At 43.1% G+C, this 20,978-nt stretch overlaps 1 protein-coding gene across 4 annotated transcripts in view; it reads left to right on the plus strand.

Moving 5' to 3' along the window:
- Positions 1-20,978, plus strand: part of LOC122653056 (E3 ubiquitin-protein ligase PRT6-like) — a 110,399-nt gene that overhangs the window by 52,360 nt on the left and 37,061 nt on the right. For all 4 annotated transcript variants that reach the window (XR_006331695.1, XM_043846988.1, XM_043846986.1 and 1 more), the window contains exons 9-10: positions 16,273-16,324; positions 16,440-17,082. Coding sequence is in view for 3 of the 4 variants with exons in the window: in XM_043846988.1 (XP_043702923.1) it covers positions 16,273-16,324; positions 16,440-17,082 (695 nt within the window). In the remaining variant the exon portion in view is untranslated. The remainder of the gene's footprint in view (positions 1-16,272; positions 16,325-16,439; positions 17,083-20,978) is intronic.

Below are 20,978 nucleotides of genomic sequence, written 5' to 3' on the forward strand. Positions count from 1 at the left end.
TAAGAAGGACTTGGGAGATGAAATCCCAACGGATGGAGTCGAAGGCTTTGTGGATATCTATTTTCAAAAGGGCTGAAGGAGAGTGTGATTTACGGTCGAAGCCTTGAACAATTTCCTGGCAAAGGATGATGTTGTCCGAGATGCTTCTCCCAGAGATGAAGGCGGACTGATTGGAGCTGATAAGGGAATCAATAACAAGTTGAAGGCGGTTGGCAAGAATTTTAGTAATGAACTTATAGAGGAGGTTACAGAGGGGGATGGGTCTGAAGTCAGACATGGATGAGGCTCCTGAAGACTTGGGGATGAGGCAAAGAAAGGTGTGGTTGATGCTTTGGATTTAGTGGGGGTTAAAGAAGAAGCTCTTGATGGCACTAATAAGCTCAACACCGATGATATCCCGGCAAGTGGAGAAGAAACCCATGCTGAACCCATTGGGGCCAGGAGCTTTGTTAGCCTTGTGGGAGCGAACAACAGAGACAATTTTGGAGTCAGAGGGGATGGAGCAGAGGGAGTTGAAGAGGTGGGAAGGGACGAATTTGTTGATTAGGTCATTCGGAAGGGTGGATTGGGTGGTGGACAAGGGGCAAAAGATACTAGTGAAGTAGGCCACAGCTTCGGATTTGATGGCATCCACAGAGTAAAGAACCGAGCCATCAGAGGTGATAAGAGAGAGAATGGAGTTGGAGTGGGAACTGGCTTTAAGGGAGCGGTGAAAGAAGGCGGTGTTCGAGTCGCCAAGCTCGAGCCATTTAATCCGGGATTTCTGTTTAAGGAAACTCTCTATTTGAGAGAGAGAGGAGGATAGCTCAGAGGCAGCAAGGATTTCTTCCTCAGCGAGGGAGGAGTTGAGAGGGTCGGACTAAAGGCGGCATTGGATGGAGGAAAGGGTGTCATGACAAAAGGAGTCACAGGAGGAGATGTTTCCAAGAGTGGAGGAGTTCCAAGATTTGAGGGCCAATTTGACATTTTTGAGTTTTTTAGAGAAGGCGAGGAGAGGGGAGGAGAAGGACTGGACAGGAATATCCCAAGCGGCTTGAACAATAGGAAGGAAGCCAAGATGGGAGGACCACATGTCAAAAAACTTGAAGGGTTTGGGGCCAAAGGATAAGAAGGGGAGGACAAAAAGAGAGATGGGGGAGTGGTCAGAGAGGCCGGGGAGGTCAAAGAAGGCATAAGAGGACGGAAGGGAGGAGAGCCAAGGATCATTGACGAGGACTTTGTCAAGTTTGCAAGCTACTCTAATGAGGCCAGAGCGCTTATTGTGCCAAGAAAGATCAGCACTCAACCATTTGAGGTGGTGGTTGATGGGGGAACCACCTAACTTTTCATGACTATAACGGACGACATTGAAGTCGCCTCCCATGCCCCAAGGGGAGGAGCCCACGGACAATGAAGTGGTACGAATGTCGTCCCAATGGGGGATCCTATCCAGGTGACGATTGGAGGCGTAGACCATGGTGAAAAAGAAAAGATGATTGTGAAGATGGTAAAAAATGCTGAGATTAAGGAATTGGGGGGAGGAGGAGGAGACCGATATATGGAATTTGGAGGGATCCCAAAGAATCCATATTTGGCCATTAGGAGAGTGGGCATAGTTGGAGAGGAAGGACTAGGTGGGGGCAAGAGAGTAGGCAATACGAGACGAATTGGGTTCAAGAACCTTAGTTTCAAGGAGGCAGCAAATGGGGATTTGAAGGATTTCATTCGGGCGTGGATCTTAGGTTGTTTGGCCGGGGCATTAAGGCCGCGGACATTCCAAATGGTCCAAGGGATCATAAGCAAAGGGGGGGAGGGGGCAACCAACCAGAAGTGAAACTAACCTGAGAACCCGGGGGAACACTACGAGGCTGCAGGCGGTACTCTCTCAAACGGGGAAAGCAAACAGGAAGGGGGGTGGGCCTTGGTGGAACCAGTTGGTGGACCAGGAACTGGTTCCGTTAGGTTCGGTCGAGATGGGTAAGAGGTTTTGGAAGAAGTTAAATGGGTTAGATGGGTGGGCTGTTGGGTCGGGTCGGGTCGGGTCGGGTCGGTGTGTAAAGTTAATGTGTCAGAGGAAGGGTTAAAGTGGGATGGGACAAAAAGGGGGGAATGGTGATTCAATGGGACACATGCAAAGGGCAAAAGTTTGATTTTGGATACTGGGGACCTCGTAGAAAGCGAGGGAGGGGTATGGTTATCAGAGGGAAGGGTTTGGTTTGGGTTAACAAAAGGGGAAAGTGTACAAATCGAAGGCGAAAGGGGGTTTGCAGATGAATCAGTAGGAGGAGCCTGCAGATCAGTTCCATAGTTCTTCCAGGGCTCGAGAGGAGTGAGCGAGACAACGACTTCACAGTCGGCACTAGGGTCGAGGCTCTGAAGGACTGCGAACCTGTTGTGGCCAGCGTCAGTAGATCTGTGTGGTAGGTGGGCATCGGACGAATCGCCATGGATGGGAACCTCTTCAGAATCACGAAGGCTTTTCCGGTGACGGTTCCTCTTCTTTTTCCGGCCATGGGAGAGTATTGGAGAACCTTTAGACTCCAAAGGTTTACCGGCCATGGAAACCACCATCGGCTGATCACCAATCGTAACAGCGGCGGAGGCATGAGGGATGTCCACAGTAACAGCATCGTGGGTTTCATCCTCATCAACAATCAGCGTCGCTACTGCAGGGACATCAACAAAGACAGCATCCTCAACCAAAGGGCCCGAAGCTAAAGTCGATGGATTCGAAGCCTTAGTACCCACATGACCAGAGGAGCATTGCGTCGATGGGTGACCGAACAAGTTGCAGATGGAACAGTAGTGAGGCAGCCACTCGTAGAGAACTCTTTGAGAGAAGAGGTGGCCATCTTCTTCTTGGATGGTGACATAATTTGGAGGAGGGTTATCAGCATTGATTTCAACACAGATTCGAGCAAAGGAAAGTCGATCCATTCTTTTGGTGCGTTCGTCGGAGAAGAGAGGATTGCCGATGGTCGATCCAACGATACTGAGCCCAAAGGCACACCAATAGTGGAAGGGAAGACCAGGCAGGTTGACCCAGATGGGGATGGACTTAAGGTCGATTTTGCAGAGAGAGGAGCGCTGATCCCATTGTCGGAGGAAGATCGGTTTCTTGCCAACCTGCCAGGGGCCACCCTCCAAAGCTCAAGTTTTGTTGGATTCATCGGAGAACCTGAAGATGAAGATACCGCCGCTGGACAACTGGTAGGTGAAGACAGCCCCAGCGGCACGCCACTGTTTTTGCATAGAGGATTTGACGACATGGAAGGGTGGACGGGCGCCAAGGAAATGGCCCACAAGGCAGCACTGCCATTTGGAGAGCTCGTCGTCTAGCAGACCCTTGGGGCAGAAGCCAACTCTGGACTCATCGATGATGGAAGGGGGGACGAAATGGAGGGAGTGTCTAGTAGTGGTGATAGAGGAATTGCCGGTGAAGAGGGAGCTCCAAGAAATGGAAGGGGGGTTGTGTTGATCATGGACAGGGCTGGATGGAGGAGAAGTGGATGGTGCAGTGGGGCTGTCGGAGGAGAAGGGGGCATTGTCGGAGATCCTTCCAGGTCTCAAGCCATTGCTGCCATTTAACTTGATGGTATTCATCGGAAACGGAATAAAGTCACGTTGTGACGAACCATTGGAACTAAAAGAAGCAGAAGTGATCTCTGAAACGTTAGGCATGTTGGCTGGAAAAAATCACAGAATCCAAAAACAAGGCCTCCAAAAATAAATTAGATCATAAGGAGGGAAAAAAAGGACCCTCAGTGGGAGTCAACTCACCACCAAGGGTGGGTAAAGAGAGCCTCTCGCAAGAAAAAAAGGAAGGCGAGAGGCCTGCGGGGCTGGCGGTGGAGGCAGAAGGAGGTGGGGGGTCTTGCGGGGCTGGCGGAAGGAGGTGGAGGTGGTGGTAGGTGGTGGAGGGACCTACGGGGGTTGGCGGAAGGTGGAGGAGGCTGGCGGTGGTGGCTGTCCTCAGGGCAGAATCACGAAGGAGAAGAGAGAGAGAGAAAAAAAGAGAAAAAAATTTCAATTCCCATATTCCCGGAATATTTTTGGCTCAGATACCGTGTGGAATTCCGTGAATACTGGCTTGATCAATGTGACCATAGCCATGCTTTATTTATAATATGATAGAGAACATTCTAGAATAGGTACAAGGACACAATTACCCATAGGACATTTTTACCCTTGAACCCATATTACAACAAATTTGTTGTAGGATCTGTCTGTTACTCTCTTTTATTTTGACATTCTGTTTTCTGTTTAGTCAACTTTCAGCAACATTACAGCCCTTAAATCATTAGAGAAATCCATAATTCTGGTCCTGTTTGATAGATGTGTTACTGAGGAGGACCCATTGGATTACCTTGGCTTTGCATTGGCATTTTCAGTTGTATCGAATTTCTCTTATTGCACACTGAATCTAATTCCCTGATTCTAGAACTACTTTGTTACTTCATAACATAGTTGTCAAGGCGTTGCTCGGCGTCCAGGTGCCTTGGTCACCTTGGTGGGCGCCTTCTTGTGCCTTTTGTCCAAACCCCCTCCAATGTCTTGGGTTGCCTAGATGCTGTGATAACTATCCTTCATTAATCAGATTCTTTGAGCTGCTATTTTGTCTCCTAAACTTGTTACTGTTTGCTATACAAATCGGATCTGTTCTGAGAATATGCATATCAGAGACCCTAGTTCCTGGTCATCCTAGCAGGTTCCGCTACCTTAACTCCTAAATCTAAGATAAGGGTTTTGCTATCTGTGTAAGGAACTTCCTGTGGGACTTCTGAGCAAGTTTCCCATACTTTTAGAAAGGAGAGTTTCACACACTACAAATTCAAAAGTTGAAGAGTGGAAGGGGCACCTGAATTCCTTCTTATCACTTGTTTGAAGCACATATAAAGTCATTGCAATGAATTGAATGTGGTGATGAAATCCATCATAACTCATACTAAAAAGTGCTTTTGTGACATGGGAGACTCTGTGGATTGCCAAAGTGCACGTGGGAAAATTTTTACTCTCGCCCCTCTTTTTTTGAGGACTACATTTTTACAACCATGTTAATTGGTCATTTTTGGATTACACTTGGGGTCGTATTCAGTTTGATCCACAGTGCAGAAAACAAAGACGGAGGCTTGCTATTATTCTGTGTTACACCATTCTTGTAAATGTCACCAAAACGATGTTTCTCTAGTTCCGGGTGTTTGTGCCATGGTGACCCTTTTACTCTGCCTCTTTTTAACTTGTTATGGAGGCTTTGCACAGGGTGATGTCTGAAGCAGTGGATGGAAATCTTATCGAAGGCTTTGCAACCCCAAATAAGGACCATTTATTATCCACTTGCAGTTGAGCCAGTATTGTATTGTTTTTCTGGAATGCTCATTTGATCCTGCTCTTTATTTATTTATTTATTTTTTGGGGGTGGGGGGTGTGGTTGCAGTCTTAACAGTTTTTTAGCCGTCTCTGTGATGCAGAGCTGAAGCACTACATCCGCTAGAAGAAGAAGAATAAGAAGCTGCTGTCCAAGTAGAAGTGTTAGTAGTGGATCTTAGTTTTTTTTAAGTGTTTTTCTGTTTTTAAATTGAACCGGTCCAACCTGGTTGAACCAGTTGTTCAATTTAAGTGACTTGAGTCACCCTTTTATTATTATGTAATTTTTATTTTTTTGGGTACACACCACACTCCCACGATTTAGAGAGGAGTATGGATTAGTTAAGTCGGCCAGGGGTACTTAGACTCCTAGTCTGAATATGATGTAAGGCTCTAAGCCCTATTTAAATTAATGAAAATCATGGCGCACCTCATTCTCCACTTTGAAAATTAAAACTTATGCTTGTGAAAGTTGCTGCTGCTACTCGTCCACTGTGAAGTTGCTTTGTGTCTGATCAAAGCAGGTGGAATTGGTGTGTGATCCAATCGACACCTTGCGGTGTGAAGCCTGGGTGGGTCATACAAGTTCTTTTTCAAGTTCTCCTTTGCAAGATTCAATTTTTTCTCAAGGTTCTACTGCTGCTAATCATTCTCTGCAACTTCAAGTTTGAGGCATCCCCAACCCCACATTTCTTGTTCTAAACCCTCTACAGCCCAACCGTAATTCCCCCTTTTGTTTTCTTCAAATTCCCATAACCTAATTCAATCACAGACCTAACCCACCATCAGAATCACTTCAAATTCAAACCACAGCATCCCTAATACACCCCCGCCACTCGATCCAAACCTCTGCCCCATCCATCATCAAAACCCTAAATTCCCTCAATTCCCATTAAAACCCATAATCCTAAATTACAGTCCAACAACATCCAGCCATCAAATCCAGTATTTGGACCTCTTGGGTGTATGCTGAACCCCTTCGTAGAGACTCTATTTGGACTGTCAGATCTGCCCCCGACTCTTCCTGGATTTGGCGTAGAGTGTTGTAAGTGAGGCATATAGTCAGGGGAGCTATTTCTTTCAGGATAGATGATGGGTCCCAGACTTACCTTTGACTCGACAACTGGTATCCTTCAGGTGTCCTTGCCTCCATTGTCAGCCCCCGCACCATATTTGCTTCCGGCCTGGACAGGTTTACTCTAGTGGCTTCCATTATCACCAGTGGTTCATGGTCCCCGCTTCCTTCCCCCCCGCCCCTCGCTGATCTGTGGGGCTCCCTCCCCCCTATCCCCCTGGTCACCGAGGAAGAGGTGATACCATCTTGTGGCTCCCCTCCACCTCAGGTACTTTCAGCTCCCGCTCGGCTTGGGACTTGGTTAGACAAAGAGGGACCCCATGTCCTTGGCACAAAGTGGTTTGGTTTAAAGGGCACATTCCTCGGCAGAGCTTCACCGCTTGGCGTGCCTTAGCTAACTGCCTCCCCACCCAAGTTTTTCTCATCCATCGCCACATGCAAGTCTCCACCAGCTGCTGCCTTTGTTGGAATGGGCACGAAGATACAGACCATCTGTTCTTCTCTTGCCCATTTGCTGCCTCCATCTGGAAACGGGTCCTTCGTCACTGCTGGCCCACTAGGAGAACGCCTCTCCCTCTTCCCCGTGAATGGGTCTGGATTGATATGACTTTTGGGGGTAATTCGATCTGTGACAGGATTGGCAAGCTTGCCTTTTGTGCTACTATTTCCCACATTTGGATGGAACGTAACCTTAGAAGATGGATATCCAACTCCTGCTCTTTTGACAAGATTTGGAAGGCCATCTTCTTTGATGTTTCATCTAAAGCTTATTCCCTCACCCTGAGTAGTGTCTTTGATACCCCAGGGAACAGGCTAATTGTTGTCTCCTGGGGTCTCCCTACCACCATTCTTCGGCCTAGCTAATCTTTAGCTTCGGCTTGTTGGCCCTTGGGCTTGTATATTCCCTCCCCCCCTTTTTTCTTCGTAATTTAAATTTTCGTTCATCCAAAAAAAAAACATCCAGCCATCATCAGACCTCCATACCTTGGCTGAGTGACTTTCTCTACCCCTAGAGAACTCGACCTGAAGCCCTTGCCCTTATTCCCCCTCTAAACCCTCGATTCCATCACTTCCCTCTTTTCAAGAACCCGAAACCCGAAACCCGAAACCCTAACCTGCTGCGTTTTAAGTTCTCACACTTCCGCTCATCAAACCATCATTGGACCAATACTGATAGACTCCCCTACACCTGCCTAGCATTACCATACCCTCAAACCCTAACCCTAACCCTAATTTTGACCTAAACCTTTATTCTGCCCCAATCGGACTGTCTGTTCATAGCAGATCCTGAAGCATTGGTTCCTAGCTGGTCTCCTATCCAGCTAGGACTACATTACTTGGCTTAAGGATTTCTCCAAAAGTGCACTATATGGTGTTGAGAGTTGGAAAACATTGTGGACCTTTTAATGTAGTCCTAGATAGGTAGGAGACCTACTAGGAGCCAGACAAGCAGGACCTGTTAAGCTGCTGGTTCGATGGGGGGCAGAATTGAGGTTTTAGGTCAATTTTAGGGTTAGGGTTAGGTCAATGGGAGTGTGTCTTATATGGTAAAGCTAGGCAGGTGTAGGGAAGTCTAATGAACTAGGTTTTATGGGTTTTGGATGGGTAGAAGTAGATTAGATGGCATTGGGCAGCAACTAGGGTTAGGGTTTTTGGTTTTTGAAAAGAACGAAGTGAGAGATTCTAGGGTTTATAGTGGGAATTAAGGTGGGGGCTTTGGATCGAGTTCTCTTAGGATGGAGAAGGACACTTGGCCAAAGTATGGAGGGTAGTAGATGGCTGGAATTGCTTATGGATTTTAAAGGTTTTAGGAATTTAATGGGGATGAAGGGAATTAGGGTTTAGATGATGGGATGGGTCTGAAGTTAGGATCGAGTGGAGGGAATAGAGCCCGGATCATCTCTTTGTTCCAGGAGAATAGTTACTCTCCTGCAACATTAAAGAACCAACACATGGAAGAGGTATGACCGGCAACCTCTTCTTCCCAAACCGTCATTTTTTTTTTTCTTTTTTTCCCATTTACACCCACAACTTAAGTGGGTCCCACTAATGCTTAAAAATAAATATTTTACTTTCCATTTTTTATTCTCTTCTTCATCTTCTTCGTCTTCTCCGCCTTCTGTGAACTCCCAAGTCCCAACCATAAACCAACCACAAGCACAAGTTCAGCCTCAGCGCCAGGAGCGAAACTTCTTCTCTCTGAATCTCTTTTTTTAATTCTGTCATTTCCCATTGTTCTGTCTTAATTTCTTTCCCCCATTCTTTTCTCTCTAAATCTCTTTTATTTTATTTAACGATGAATCCCTCACATTTTTTATTTCAATCTTTTATGATCCTTTACTCAACCTTTTATTTTTTACTTTTTATTCACCCTTCCTTGCAACTCCACTCTTAACATTTCTTCTTTGTCTTTCACAGAGGGATTGAAGGGAGGGATGGGGTAGGGAAAGGTAGAGTGAGAGCGGGAGAGGGAGAGGGTGAGCGGTCTATGGCGGGGTATGGCTGGAGAGGGTGGGACTGGGAAAAAAAAAAAAAAGGAACTAATCTCTCTCACGGCTGCAACCCCTTCTTTTTAAAGAAAATAATAAATAAAAAACAGAACCTCAACCAAGGGGAAGGGGCGGGGACAGGGGAGGGAGGAAAAGGCGGTGTGATGAGGGTGGGTGCTGTCGTATTCAAAGAAGGTGGCGGCGGGGTTGCAGGACTGAGGGAGTTGGATTGTAGGGAAGGGGTTGGTACAGGGGAGGAAAGAAAGGCTGGTGGGACGACGAAGAAGTGAGTGCTGTAGACTGTAGTGGTTGGAGAAGGAGAAGAAGAAAGACAACAAAGAAGACCGAAAAAAAAATTGAATAGAATAAACAAAAATAAAAATGTTAAATATTCACCAGTGGGTCCCACTTAGGATGTGGGTTTAAAAAAGAAAAAAATAGAGGGTTTAGTGGAAGAAGTTGCCTTTCTCATATCTGCCACGTGTTGACTCCTTAATGTTGCAGGAGAATAAGTATTCTCCTTGATCTAGGAGATGATCCGGACTCGAGGGAATACTTTGAAGGCACTGTGGTTAAAATATGGATGGATTCTGATGGTGGAATAGTTCTGGACAGATTGTGAAGGTTTAGGGTTTAATGGATCGATAGTTTTAATGGAGTATAGGCAATGGGGATCGATGGGCTGGGTTTAGAGGATTAGGAGAAGAAGGGGGATGGCTGATAATAGTAACCACTTACTTGGAGTTGCAGGTCTTCAATGGCAGCAGCTTGAAGACAAGTAGCAGGTCCTCCCGATCTACAAGATGCAAGGAGTCAACTGGAGATCCACCAGTCCCTTCACCTTGATATGACTCACAAGGCAACACTCAACAGAGCAGCAAGGCAGCAAGCAAGAGTTATTTTTTAAATTCTGAATTGTGGGGATGCCTCCCACGATATGCTTTATTTATAATATAGCCAATTACCTAATTCCTATTCAGCCTAGGAATAATAAATCTCAGGCTGAGTCTAAATACAAAACACTCCCTCTAAATTCATGTAGATGTGTGGACCCTAAAATAAAACTTAAGTTAAAAAGATTCTACCCTAAAAGAATATTCTAAAATCTTGAGTTTCATTCTTGCGAACGTACTCCCCAGGGGGGATACTTAACGCGTTAGCTACAACACTGCACGGGTCGATACGCATAGCACTTAGTATCCATTGTTTACGGCTAGGACTATTGGGGTATCTAATCCCATTCTCGCAATCGCTCCCCTAGCTTTCGTTTCTCAGTGTCAGTATTGGCCCAGCAGAGTGCTTTCGCCGTTGGTGTTCTTTCCGATCTCTACGCATTTCACCGCTCCACTGGAAATTCCCTTTGCCCCTACCGTACTCTAGCTTGGTAGTTTCCACCGCCTGTCCAGGGTTGAGCCCTGGGATTTGACGACGGACTTGAAAAACCACCTACAGACGCTTTACGCCCAATCATTCCGTTTTCTTTATTCCATAGTGATTCAAGGAGAGTTTCATTTGTAAATGAAGTTACATGATACAGTTCTTATTATTATTACTTTACTCAAGAGTTGTTTAATGAATCTGTTGATTCGGAATCAGGGGATGAGTAGATGTTATAGATGATGAATCAATCTTTTTTTTCTACTTCTGTCACTTTACCTTTGTTAGTGCTGAATGACTGATTTTTCCAATCTTTTCAACATAGTTGTTATGGCGCCGCCATGGCGTCCTGGCGCTGGAGGTCTGTGCATATCGACCTACGCCATGGCATCCTGTCTCTCTTTCCCTCTTCGATTTCTTCTTCTTTAATTTTTTGTTTCTTCCCCAACCTTAGACCCACTCCCTGCTTCCCTAAATCTCCTATTTTAGCCTTGGTTTAGTAACCTGCAGCTAAGACATCCGCCAGATCTGATTTCAGATCTCACCATTCGGTTGCCAGTAGAATTTTGGGCCTATTTCTCGTTGGGATCGGCAGACCTTGGTGCTGCGATTTTATTCCAGAAATTGCAGGGAGAATCGTCTTCATAAGGAGTTTCCTCTGCTGGAACTACTCCAGTTCACCACCTCTCTGCCTCTCTTTCTATCGTGTTATTGCAAGGTTGAAGAATACATTATGTCTTTAAAATTGCAAGTAAGGACAACTTATATTATTTATATAAAACCCCTTATATTCTCTATTGCTATTCTGTTTAGCCCATTCAGTTTTCTCTTTAACTCCATTAAATTACAGTTCTGCCACTCCTTTACAACTTCAGATTAATTACAATTCTTCCATTGCTCTTATAAATCTTGATTTATCTACTAGTTTGCCAGTCAACTTTGCCATTCAACTTTGGATTTAATTACAATTCTGCCATTGCTCTTATACATCTTGATTTATCTACAAGTTTGCCATTCAACTTTGGATTTAATTACAATTCTGCCATGGTCGACATGATCGCCATGGCGTTCCCCTCCACCGACTTGGATCGCCATGACGCCGTGACAACTATGCTTTTCGACCTTGGTTCCGTAATTAAGTCAGAAAGATTGAGAAATAGAACCATCTGATTTGATTCGTTCTCAATAGGCATTAGATGATCATCTTAGGGTAATCCTTTTGTCGACGAATGCTCCTATTACACTTGTAGTCTATGAAGGATGAGAATTGCTTAATTTCAGTGATGGAATTCAATTAGGACCAAGAACTCCTCTTGTTTAGCATTCGAGATCTTTAGAGAATTAGTAATTAGGCTACATTCCAATTACTTTAGGAATAGGGAATGTAGAGGCTTTTCTTTCGCATTTCAAAAGAGGACGCACCAATTGATATATCAAATAGATATGGGACGTAAAGTTTCTCTAAGTAAATAACTTCAATATGAGCGAGATAGGCATAGATAGAATCGCCCATCCGATTTTCTTTTCTCCCTCTGAGTCAGAATAAATATGTTTTCGAACCCTCTCTTTAAAATTCAAAGTAGATGTACCCACTTGAATCTTAGCAATGACTTGTTCTGATTCTACATATTGATCATTTTGAACTAAAAGAAAACTTTTTGGCGGAATATTCACATTATGTATAATATCCTGACCCTCAATAGTTACAGACAGATCTATATAACATAGAAAGGCGGGATGTCCATGACGTGTACGTGTGGGATGAACCAAAGCCTCATTGAATTTTATTTTTCCATTAGTGGGAGCTCTTACGTGTTCTGCAGTACCGCCTGTAAATACTCCGCTGGTATGAAAAGTTCTTAATGTTAGTTGAGTCCCGGGTTCCCCAATTGATTGACCCGCAATAATCCCTATTGCTTCTCCCAATTCAACCAGGTCGCCATGAGTGGGACTCCGATCATAACATAATCCACAGATCCAAGATGTACTCCTGCAAGTAAAGGGAGTTCGAATATATATTGGTTGTGCTAGAAAGGTTATGAATCGATTGACAAGCCCAATCTCGATATCTTGATTTTGGGTGGCAATGCATCGTGGACCCATATATATATTGTCTGCCAATACACGGCCGATTAATGTTTGGATAAAAATTCTTTCCGCCATCATCCTATTTAGAGGACTCACAGAAATACCTCGGATGGTGCCACAATCTGTTCTACAGACAACAATGTGTTGAACTACTTCAACAAGCCTGCGCGTGAGGTATCCAACATCTGATGTTCGGACAGCAGTATCCACAACCCCCTTGCAGGCTCCGTAGCAGGAAATGATATATTCTGTTAAAGAGAGTCCTTTGCGTAAATTGCTTTGAATAGGTAAATCAATTATTTGTCCTTGGGAATCCGACATTAATCCTCTCATCCCTACTAATTGGTGTACCTGAGATGCATTTCCTCTAGCTCCCGAAAAGACATTATATGGACTGGATTAGAAGGGTCCGTCAACCTAAAATTAGGATTCATTTCTTATCGCAAATATTTACTTGTAGCATACCATATCTCAATGGATTGACATAATTTTTCTGCCGTGTGTACATTCCCATAACGATGGTGTTTTTCCATGGTTTGGATTTGAGTAGGCACAGCCACCGAGATCAATGCAGTCAATTATGTCTCTCCTAGAAGTTGGTTAGCTACCTGTCATTTTGTTCTATGATTCTTCTTATTCGTGGGTCATTTGTGGCATGCGGGAAGGGCCCGTGCGGCTGCAGCAGGATTTGAAAAAGGAATTGATCGTGATTTCGAACCTGTTCTTTCCATGACCCCACTTAACTGAGACACAAATGCCTGAAATAGGAATCAATTTAATTCCATTATACATATTGGGATCAGTTCATACTTAAAAAGTTTTCCTTTTTTTTTTCTTTCAAAAACTCATTTATCTATTTTTTTTCTGGCTCGGTTAGGTGAGATTGTCGAGCAATTCCCTTGATTATACTGCTGGGCAAAGCCAATACATACTTAAATTGGACCAGTGGTTCACCTGGTTCAATTTTGAAACACTAAAACATGAAAACTAAGTATAGGGCTAATCCCGTATGATCAAAGGCCCAACATGTCCATAACCCAACCCTAGACTTATTTCTACGGAAAGAAGCCCAATTTGGTGATAAACCTGGATCATCTTTTGAGGTGTCTTCAATGAAGTGTCTTTTGGACTTCGCTTGTGAAAGCATAGAATGAAGTTGCAGAACTGGAAATCTTGTTCTCTCTATGGAGGAAGCAACTTATAACCCTCATTAAGGCTTCCTTAGTTAGCTTCCCTGCATATTTCCCAATTTCCTTCTACTATCTTGGTCTCTAGGTAGAATTGAGCAGCTTCAGAGAAATCTCTTATAGAGGGCTTGGAAGATGGGTAAAATTTCACCTTGTGCACTGGAAAGGGTTTTTCTCCCCTCTAGTGGATTGGGACCAGGTTTTTAAGTTGAAGAAGCTAGTGTTCTGGGTTTCTGGACAGCTAAAGCTATGAAGCAGGCATTTTTATGTCCATGGCTCTGCAGGTCTGGGGAGAAGCAGGATACTATTTAGGTATTAATTATTTCCCAAAATATGGTCCCTTTTTGAATTTTCAGCAAAACGTTTCTGGAATGGGACTTTGGAAAGGTATGGTGTAACAGATTGAAATGTTTCTTAGATAGGTAAAGTTCTGCAGTGCTTATGGTGTGAGTATCAATCTCTGAGGCATAGTTTTTATAGCATGTACAACTTCGCCGGGGATAATGACTAATGAGAGAATATATACATTTCTATAGCAGTAGTATGGTGACCCTGTGATGCGAAGTAAAAATGTTGGAGGGGGAAAGCTAATCTCAAGGAAATGAGAGAGTATCTGGCTACTTGTAGTATGGTCTTGGGGCAAGAAATCCTGATGTGCAGAAGTGGGTAAGAAAATTGTAGCAAGGCAAGGAAAATACAGAGTGGCTGAAGAGTATTCTGGAGTATTTGCTAAAACTTCTGCCAATTTCTCTTTACAGAATGAAGCTCTTTCTGAGTGGATCTGGTTCATTTTCCTTCCCTAGTTCTGTCATAAGCTATCGTAAAAAGAAATAGTAGGAAAGTAGCTTAATATTATTTTTAGCATTTATCATTTGTACTGAATTGTTATCTGCAAGGGTGGTTTGGTTGAGTCAATTCAAGATTGGTGCGTGCATTGGTTCCTATGTCATACTCTCTCTCTCTCTCTCTCTCAGACACACACACACACACGCGCAAATCTTTAAAAACTCGGGTTTCAGTCTCGTTTCGACCTGATTGAAATTTGCTGAAACAGTGCCAATTCCTTGATTCGCTTTATTTCGTCTCGGCCTCATTGAAATCACCGAAATTTTTGGGGTTTTGGACTATGATCACACACACACACACACACACACACACACACACACACACACACACACACACATACATGTATGTACACACCCATCTAATTTCCTCTTATTTCATGTGTTATCTCAATGTTACGGCTCTAGTAGGGCAAAATGTAAGGTACCCATTGCCCCTCTATCGTAGTGATGATATTCCCTTTGCCTTCATACTCATCCTTTTGTTATGAATGGTATATTTCCTGGTGTATTTCCTGGATTAGATTGATATTGATTTGGCAACAAGCTTCCTTGTCCTTTTATTGTCTTGGGGTTGGGACTTGCAGTCATAGAGCATAGAGGCAGAGCCTGTTTATTCTCATTTATTACCTATTGATGAGGAGACCAATTGTCTCTCTTAGCAACACCTTTCAGGGACAATAAAAAACTGTCAGGGTTTAGTTTTCTTGGTTCTCGGAAACTTCCATTGATTGAACCTGATTTCTTTTAAAGGATTAGTTTCTGGTTGGTCCGGCCAGCTGGCTATTATGGTTCAATGATCATGTATAGTTACCCTGTAGACTGCCATATTCTTTGAATTTTCAGACATACATTTGTATATACTGACATCTTAAGAAAATTTAAAGGGAAAATTTTATTATTGATCAAATGCAGTTGTAATATCCCAAACCTGGATAGGGTTTTAGACACCGTTCTCACGAGCGTCGACCCATAAGGTCACATTCTTACATATAAAAGTAATAAATAAATCCCAGTCTCGCATACAACACAGAAAAAGCATTAGATATTGGATAACAGTTCAAGTTAAATATATACATGGGTGGTAGTTAACTACAAAAGTGTACAACAAAAATCTTGTTTATGTTGTCCATACAGTTATATACATCTCATAAACACTTCTCTCAGTCCAAAAAGTCCAGAGCTGTATAAGCCTCCATAGCTGTCTCTTGATCTGAAAACACCAACATATAGGGGATGAGCTAATGCCCAGTGAGGTGTCCATGTTTATATGCATACAAGCAATCAGAAATACAGTAAATGAGATGGAAGCATAAATGAAAAATCATAGAATTTCATTCTTTATTTTACTAGGTCAAGTCTTGGCCATTTAGTGAACCACCGAAGTGCACAAATAGTTGAGGGTGGTAGTCGACCTTGTATCATTATTCAACTCAAGTCCCAAGTGCTGCAGCCTAGGGGAGGATGATACAGTGAGCATTAAAGATACGCTCTACTCCATGTATCCAGACACCAGGAGCACTGGGGAGGATCAACATCTGGCGTTAACATTACACTAGACTTGTCTACTCCATGTATCCAGACACCAGGAACAGGACAAGCTCCAGCTCAAAACATCTTCCTAGTCTTGCCTGCTCCATGTATCTGTTCCATGTATCTAGACACCAGGAGCACTGGGGAGGGCAAGCTCTAACATCATGTAGGCCATGTCTTCACCTTATTCCAGATTTCCAGTCTTCTATGGGGTTTTTTTTTTTTGTTGACAAAGAGAGATCCGTTTATACAATTTTAAGTGTGTATATAGAATTCCAATGTACTGTATTGATATGCCGTGTGAGGTCTAAAGGTTTTGGTTTTTACTGTCTATACAGATACAGTAGGAGACTTGTTTTTGAAGGAGGGCACATTGTGGACCCAGATCAGGTGAAATTCCCTCCCCTTTTTTTAATACTGGGTTCAAGTTTTTGTCACTTCATTACTACTGGCAGTAAGTGAAATGGTTGGTTATCCTATTTGTATTCTACAATTTTCTTTTCAGGGGGAGTTTCTTTGTCCTGTGTGCCGCAGACTTGCAAATTCAGTCCTGCCTGCACTCCCTGATTATTCTGGTAATATAAGGAAACCGATAATGTCTTCAGACCTGTGTTCAACACTAACTTCTAGTTCTTCAAGCACATCAAATTCGGAAGTTACTGTGCTTTGCCTTCGACAAGCCATAGCTCTCCTTCAAAGTACGTCTAATGTGGTTGGGAAGGGTGTGCTCCTGAAAGCATTCTCTTTGCAGCGTAATAAAAGAATGAGACATGTTCTTGAACCTGTCTTTCGTATACTTGCTAAATTGTACTTTGCAGACAGACATGAAAAGTTTGCAGTATCTGGGAGGCTAAGCCATTCTATGGTTCTCTGGGACACCCTTAGATACTCCGTCATGTCAACAGAAATTGCTGCACGAGGTCGAAGATCTTATATGTGCAGCTTAGATTCAACCTCTGGTTTATATAAGGAGCTTGAATCTTCCAGTGGATTTATTTTGTCCTTGTTGCTCCAAGTTGTCCAAAGTACTCGGAGTGAGGATTCTGTTCAGGTGCTTCTTAGGTTTAGAGGCATTCAGCTTTTGGCAGAGGCTGTTTGCTCTGGTGTTTCTATGGATGACGTGGGCTCGGGCACCGTTAGTCAAAGAGGTAAGTTATCTTTCAATCTAGTTTAACTTCCCTGCTCTATTTGAGGGGGCAGCATTTAAACTTTTGTTTCTCTGATCTGTAAGTCGTCGTATGTATTTGCACTGTGGAATCTAGAGACATGTATTTGAGTTAAATACTGTGTAATACTGTAGCCTGTGGCAATCTCGGTGTTTTAGCCCTTAAACTTCTCTCTAGAAAATGCTTAAAGTAGTATATATAGCCAGGTTGTGAAATTAGGTGAAGGCGAGCTATATGATTTTGTTTTATATTGATTACAATTAGGAGCACTTGTATAAGTGCCAGAAGTGACTGGCAACGAGGAAGCGCTTTGATTTATAGCACACATGTACATGATTGTCACTATACTGAGCTATTTCAGATATGAAGTTCAGCCATGCATATTGTTCTATATTTTCAACTAGATATGCAGTTTAACCATGCGTGATGATTTGTATTTTCAATTGTTACCTAGACGAATATCCCATTCCCTCAACCAAAAAAGGTTTTGCCGTTGACCTTGGGGGAGGGGGTTGGATTTGTCCCTTTAATTTAAAAAAGGAAGAATATGAAGACAAAGGAAAAAAGATCAGAAGCAGGAGAGAGGTGTGGGAGCATTAATTATTCAGTTTTCTCCATCTCCGAAGGAGCTCTGACCGTGCTGCACACATCTCTCTCTCTCTCTCTCGTATAACTTACTGATATAAGAGACCCAGTCTGCACGCCCTGATTGAAAAACCATGTTAGAATGATGGATTATTCCAATTTAGAGTTGGAAATGGTGTAAGGATCGATTCAAGAGAGGAGAGGGGAAGGTAGGAGGTGAGAAGAGTAGAAGAGAAGATGAGGAGGGAAGAGAGGAGAAGAAGAGACAAGATGTGCAGCCAAAAGTTAGGGAGAGAAGATTCCTCTCCCCTATTTGATTTGCTAACATGAAGTGATCCCTAGGGAGGTAAAAGGTGAAAAAGTAAAATTACGACATAAGACAATAAGATACTAAACTAGTGACCAAACTACTCTTATTGCATAAACTCTGACATTTAGTAATGGAAATGAAAAATCTATTACATTTGATGGGACTAGTTGCTTTTGTATATGTTGACCTTGTTATAACAATTATGATTTGAAATAATTAACACTAAATTAGTGAAAATCCAAGAACCGGGTCCAAATCTGGGTTTTTAGTCTAGTGGGAGATAAGTAGATATTTCTTTTGGAAATATGCAATCTTTTAATTTAGAAGTTTAGCTACATAGGATATTTGGTTTCTCAGTTGTTCTTAGTTTCCTTGTTAAAGTTTGTTTTGCAGTTTAATAGGTTTCCTTTGCTAGTTGGGTTTTCTTCTTTTAAATAGCTTGTATTAGTATGAAATTTCAGATTTTAGAATGAATGGAGGCTGAATTTGTGTAGTGTGAGCTTGTGTGGCGTGTGCGAGCTCCCCCCCCCCCCCCCCTTTTCTTCTTATGCGATTTCCTCTCTCCCCTGCAACTCTGAGTTCCATCTCAGGTCTCTCCCTCTTCTACAACTGGCCCTCCACAAATTTAGTATTAGAGCCGAAGGATCCATCAGCCTCCCCTAACAATCTCTCGATTTCCCTTTCTCTGTTCTTCCTCCTTCCCTTCTTTCCTATAATTTTTCCGTCTGATTTACCTCAATGATACCAGCCGTACCTGCTGGATGGTTATCAGCAGTAACCATCGCTTTCCAGTTTTCACAGTAAACCCCTTCCCTAACTCCTGATTCCTGCAGCGTTTCACAGACAAACCCATGATGTAGTCCTAGATTGGTAGATAATCCAAGTAGGAGCTAGTAACCAGGATCTGCTATGAACTAGTAAATCGGATAGGTCAAATTGGGCTTTTTTTGGGTCAAATTAGGGTGAGGTTTTAATGGAACCTAGGGTTTGATGGTAGGGTTAGGTTAAGTTGATGTAAGGGAGTCTATCAGTGAAGGTTACGTTAAGTTTTTTTTTTTTTTTGGGTGAATAAAAATATTCATTACCAAGGTACGTTAATTTTTAATGAGGGGAAAGTGTGCTGGAATTGAATTGCAGCATTTTAGGGTTAGGTTTCTGGGTTTCTAGAAAGAGAATAATGATGGAATCTAGGGTTTAGGGTTGTCTGTTGGGGCTCTTGGGTAATGTAGTCCTAGATAGACACAGGATCTACTAGGAGCCAAGTAACCAGGACCTTCCAAACTGCTGGCCGATTGGGCAGATTTGGGGAGTTAAGTCAAATTGAGGGTTTGGTCTAGGGTAAATTTAGGGTTAGGTCTAGGGTAATGGGGGTAAGTCTTATATGGTAATGCTAGGCAGGTTTATAGGAAGCCAACAGTGAAGATTTAATGATGTTTAAGTGAGAATTTAAAAATCAGAAAATTAGGGTTTCAGGTTTTGGGGAAGATGAGGGTGATGAATGTTAGGGTTTAGGTTAGGAATTTTGGACTGAGCTTTAGGTCGAGTGCTAGAGGCAGTGAGGGGGTGGTTTGAATGTAATATGGAAGGGTTTTGTTGGTTGGATTGGTCTAGATAGGTTTTTAGGGTTTTGGGGTTTTACTGGAGATGAGGGGACTTAGGGTTTAATGTTGGGATGGGACTGAAACTAAGGGCGAGTGGAGGGGATGATCTAATGGAGCTGGGTTTAAGATATTGATGGATTTGGATGGTGGATTAGGGCTGGACAGAGTTTAGATTACCTAGGGTTAGATGGATCGATGGGGATTAATGTGGGAGATGATAATGGGGATCTATAGGCTTAGGTTAGAGGATTAGAAGAAGGGGATTGCTAAAACAGTAAATTACTTATATAGCAGATCTTCAATGGCTGTAGCTTTGAAGATAGAAAACAGCTTCTCCCGATCTATAAGATGAAAGAAGATGAGTAGTAGATCCTCCCGGTCTACAAGACACAAGGAGTCAACTGGAGATCCACCAGTCCTTTCACCTTGATATTACTCACAAGGCACACTCACAATGGAGCTAGGCAGCAGCAACAATGGCAGCAGGCAGAAAACTATTTTTTTAAAGTCTGAATTATGGGGGAGCCTCCCACGATTTTATTTATTTATAATCTGGCCAAAGGCCTCATTCTTATTCAGCCTAGGAATTTTAATTACTAGGCTGAAACCTAATTACAAGCTAAAAGCACTCCCTCTAAAAATTGTGGAGGGATGGAATTAAAACACTTAAAAAAAAAAAAGAATCCCTATCAACCAATAATATTAAATCACTTAAATTGAACCATGGTTTGAACCGGTTCAATTTAAGTTTACAAATAGACTGGAAAATGTGGGTTCTCAAAAACATTCTGACAGGCTGTTGGAGTGGGCTGTGAATCAGCTGAACCAAGCCCAGAAGCATCTGACTCAGCCATATTGTAGGGAAAATGGCACTTGACCATATACAAAAGTCTCCAAACAAGGTGTGGAGTGCACACTCAACCCAAACAAGACCCAAATAAGGATTCCAGCACAAGAACAAGATTCCAGCAAGGAAGAAAACAGTCAAAAACTGAACTAAACTTCACTTTAACACCTTCCAAGGAGCAACACCAAAGTAACACCATCTCAAACAAGATTCAAGACCTCAAACAAAGGTATTCATAATCACTTCTCCCATTCCATGGCACTCCAATGCAAGAAAAAAAGTAAGTGGCAGCAGTCTCGGTTTTACCTGGGCAGAAAAGTGACTCCATGAAAATGAGCTATGCTCAAACAAGGCCCTCATTCATCAAGGAGGGACATATGGGGCATGATAGGCACCCTTGTACAATCCTAGTGTGCTATTCCAAGATCCAAACCCATGCCAAAGGAGAGATAGGACCTGCAACATGGAGCTGGCGGAAACCCTAGTAGCAGCTTGGCAAGCTTTGAAACTTCATGGGAGCTTCAATACAGCTCAA

The sequence above is a fragment of the Telopea speciosissima genome, chromosome 2 (assembly GCF_018873765.1).
Source record: "Telopea speciosissima isolate NSW1024214 ecotype Mountain lineage chromosome 2, Tspe_v1, whole genome shotgun sequence".
NCBI classification, from domain to species: domain Eukaryota; kingdom Viridiplantae; phylum Streptophyta; class Magnoliopsida; order Proteales; family Proteaceae; genus Telopea; species Telopea speciosissima.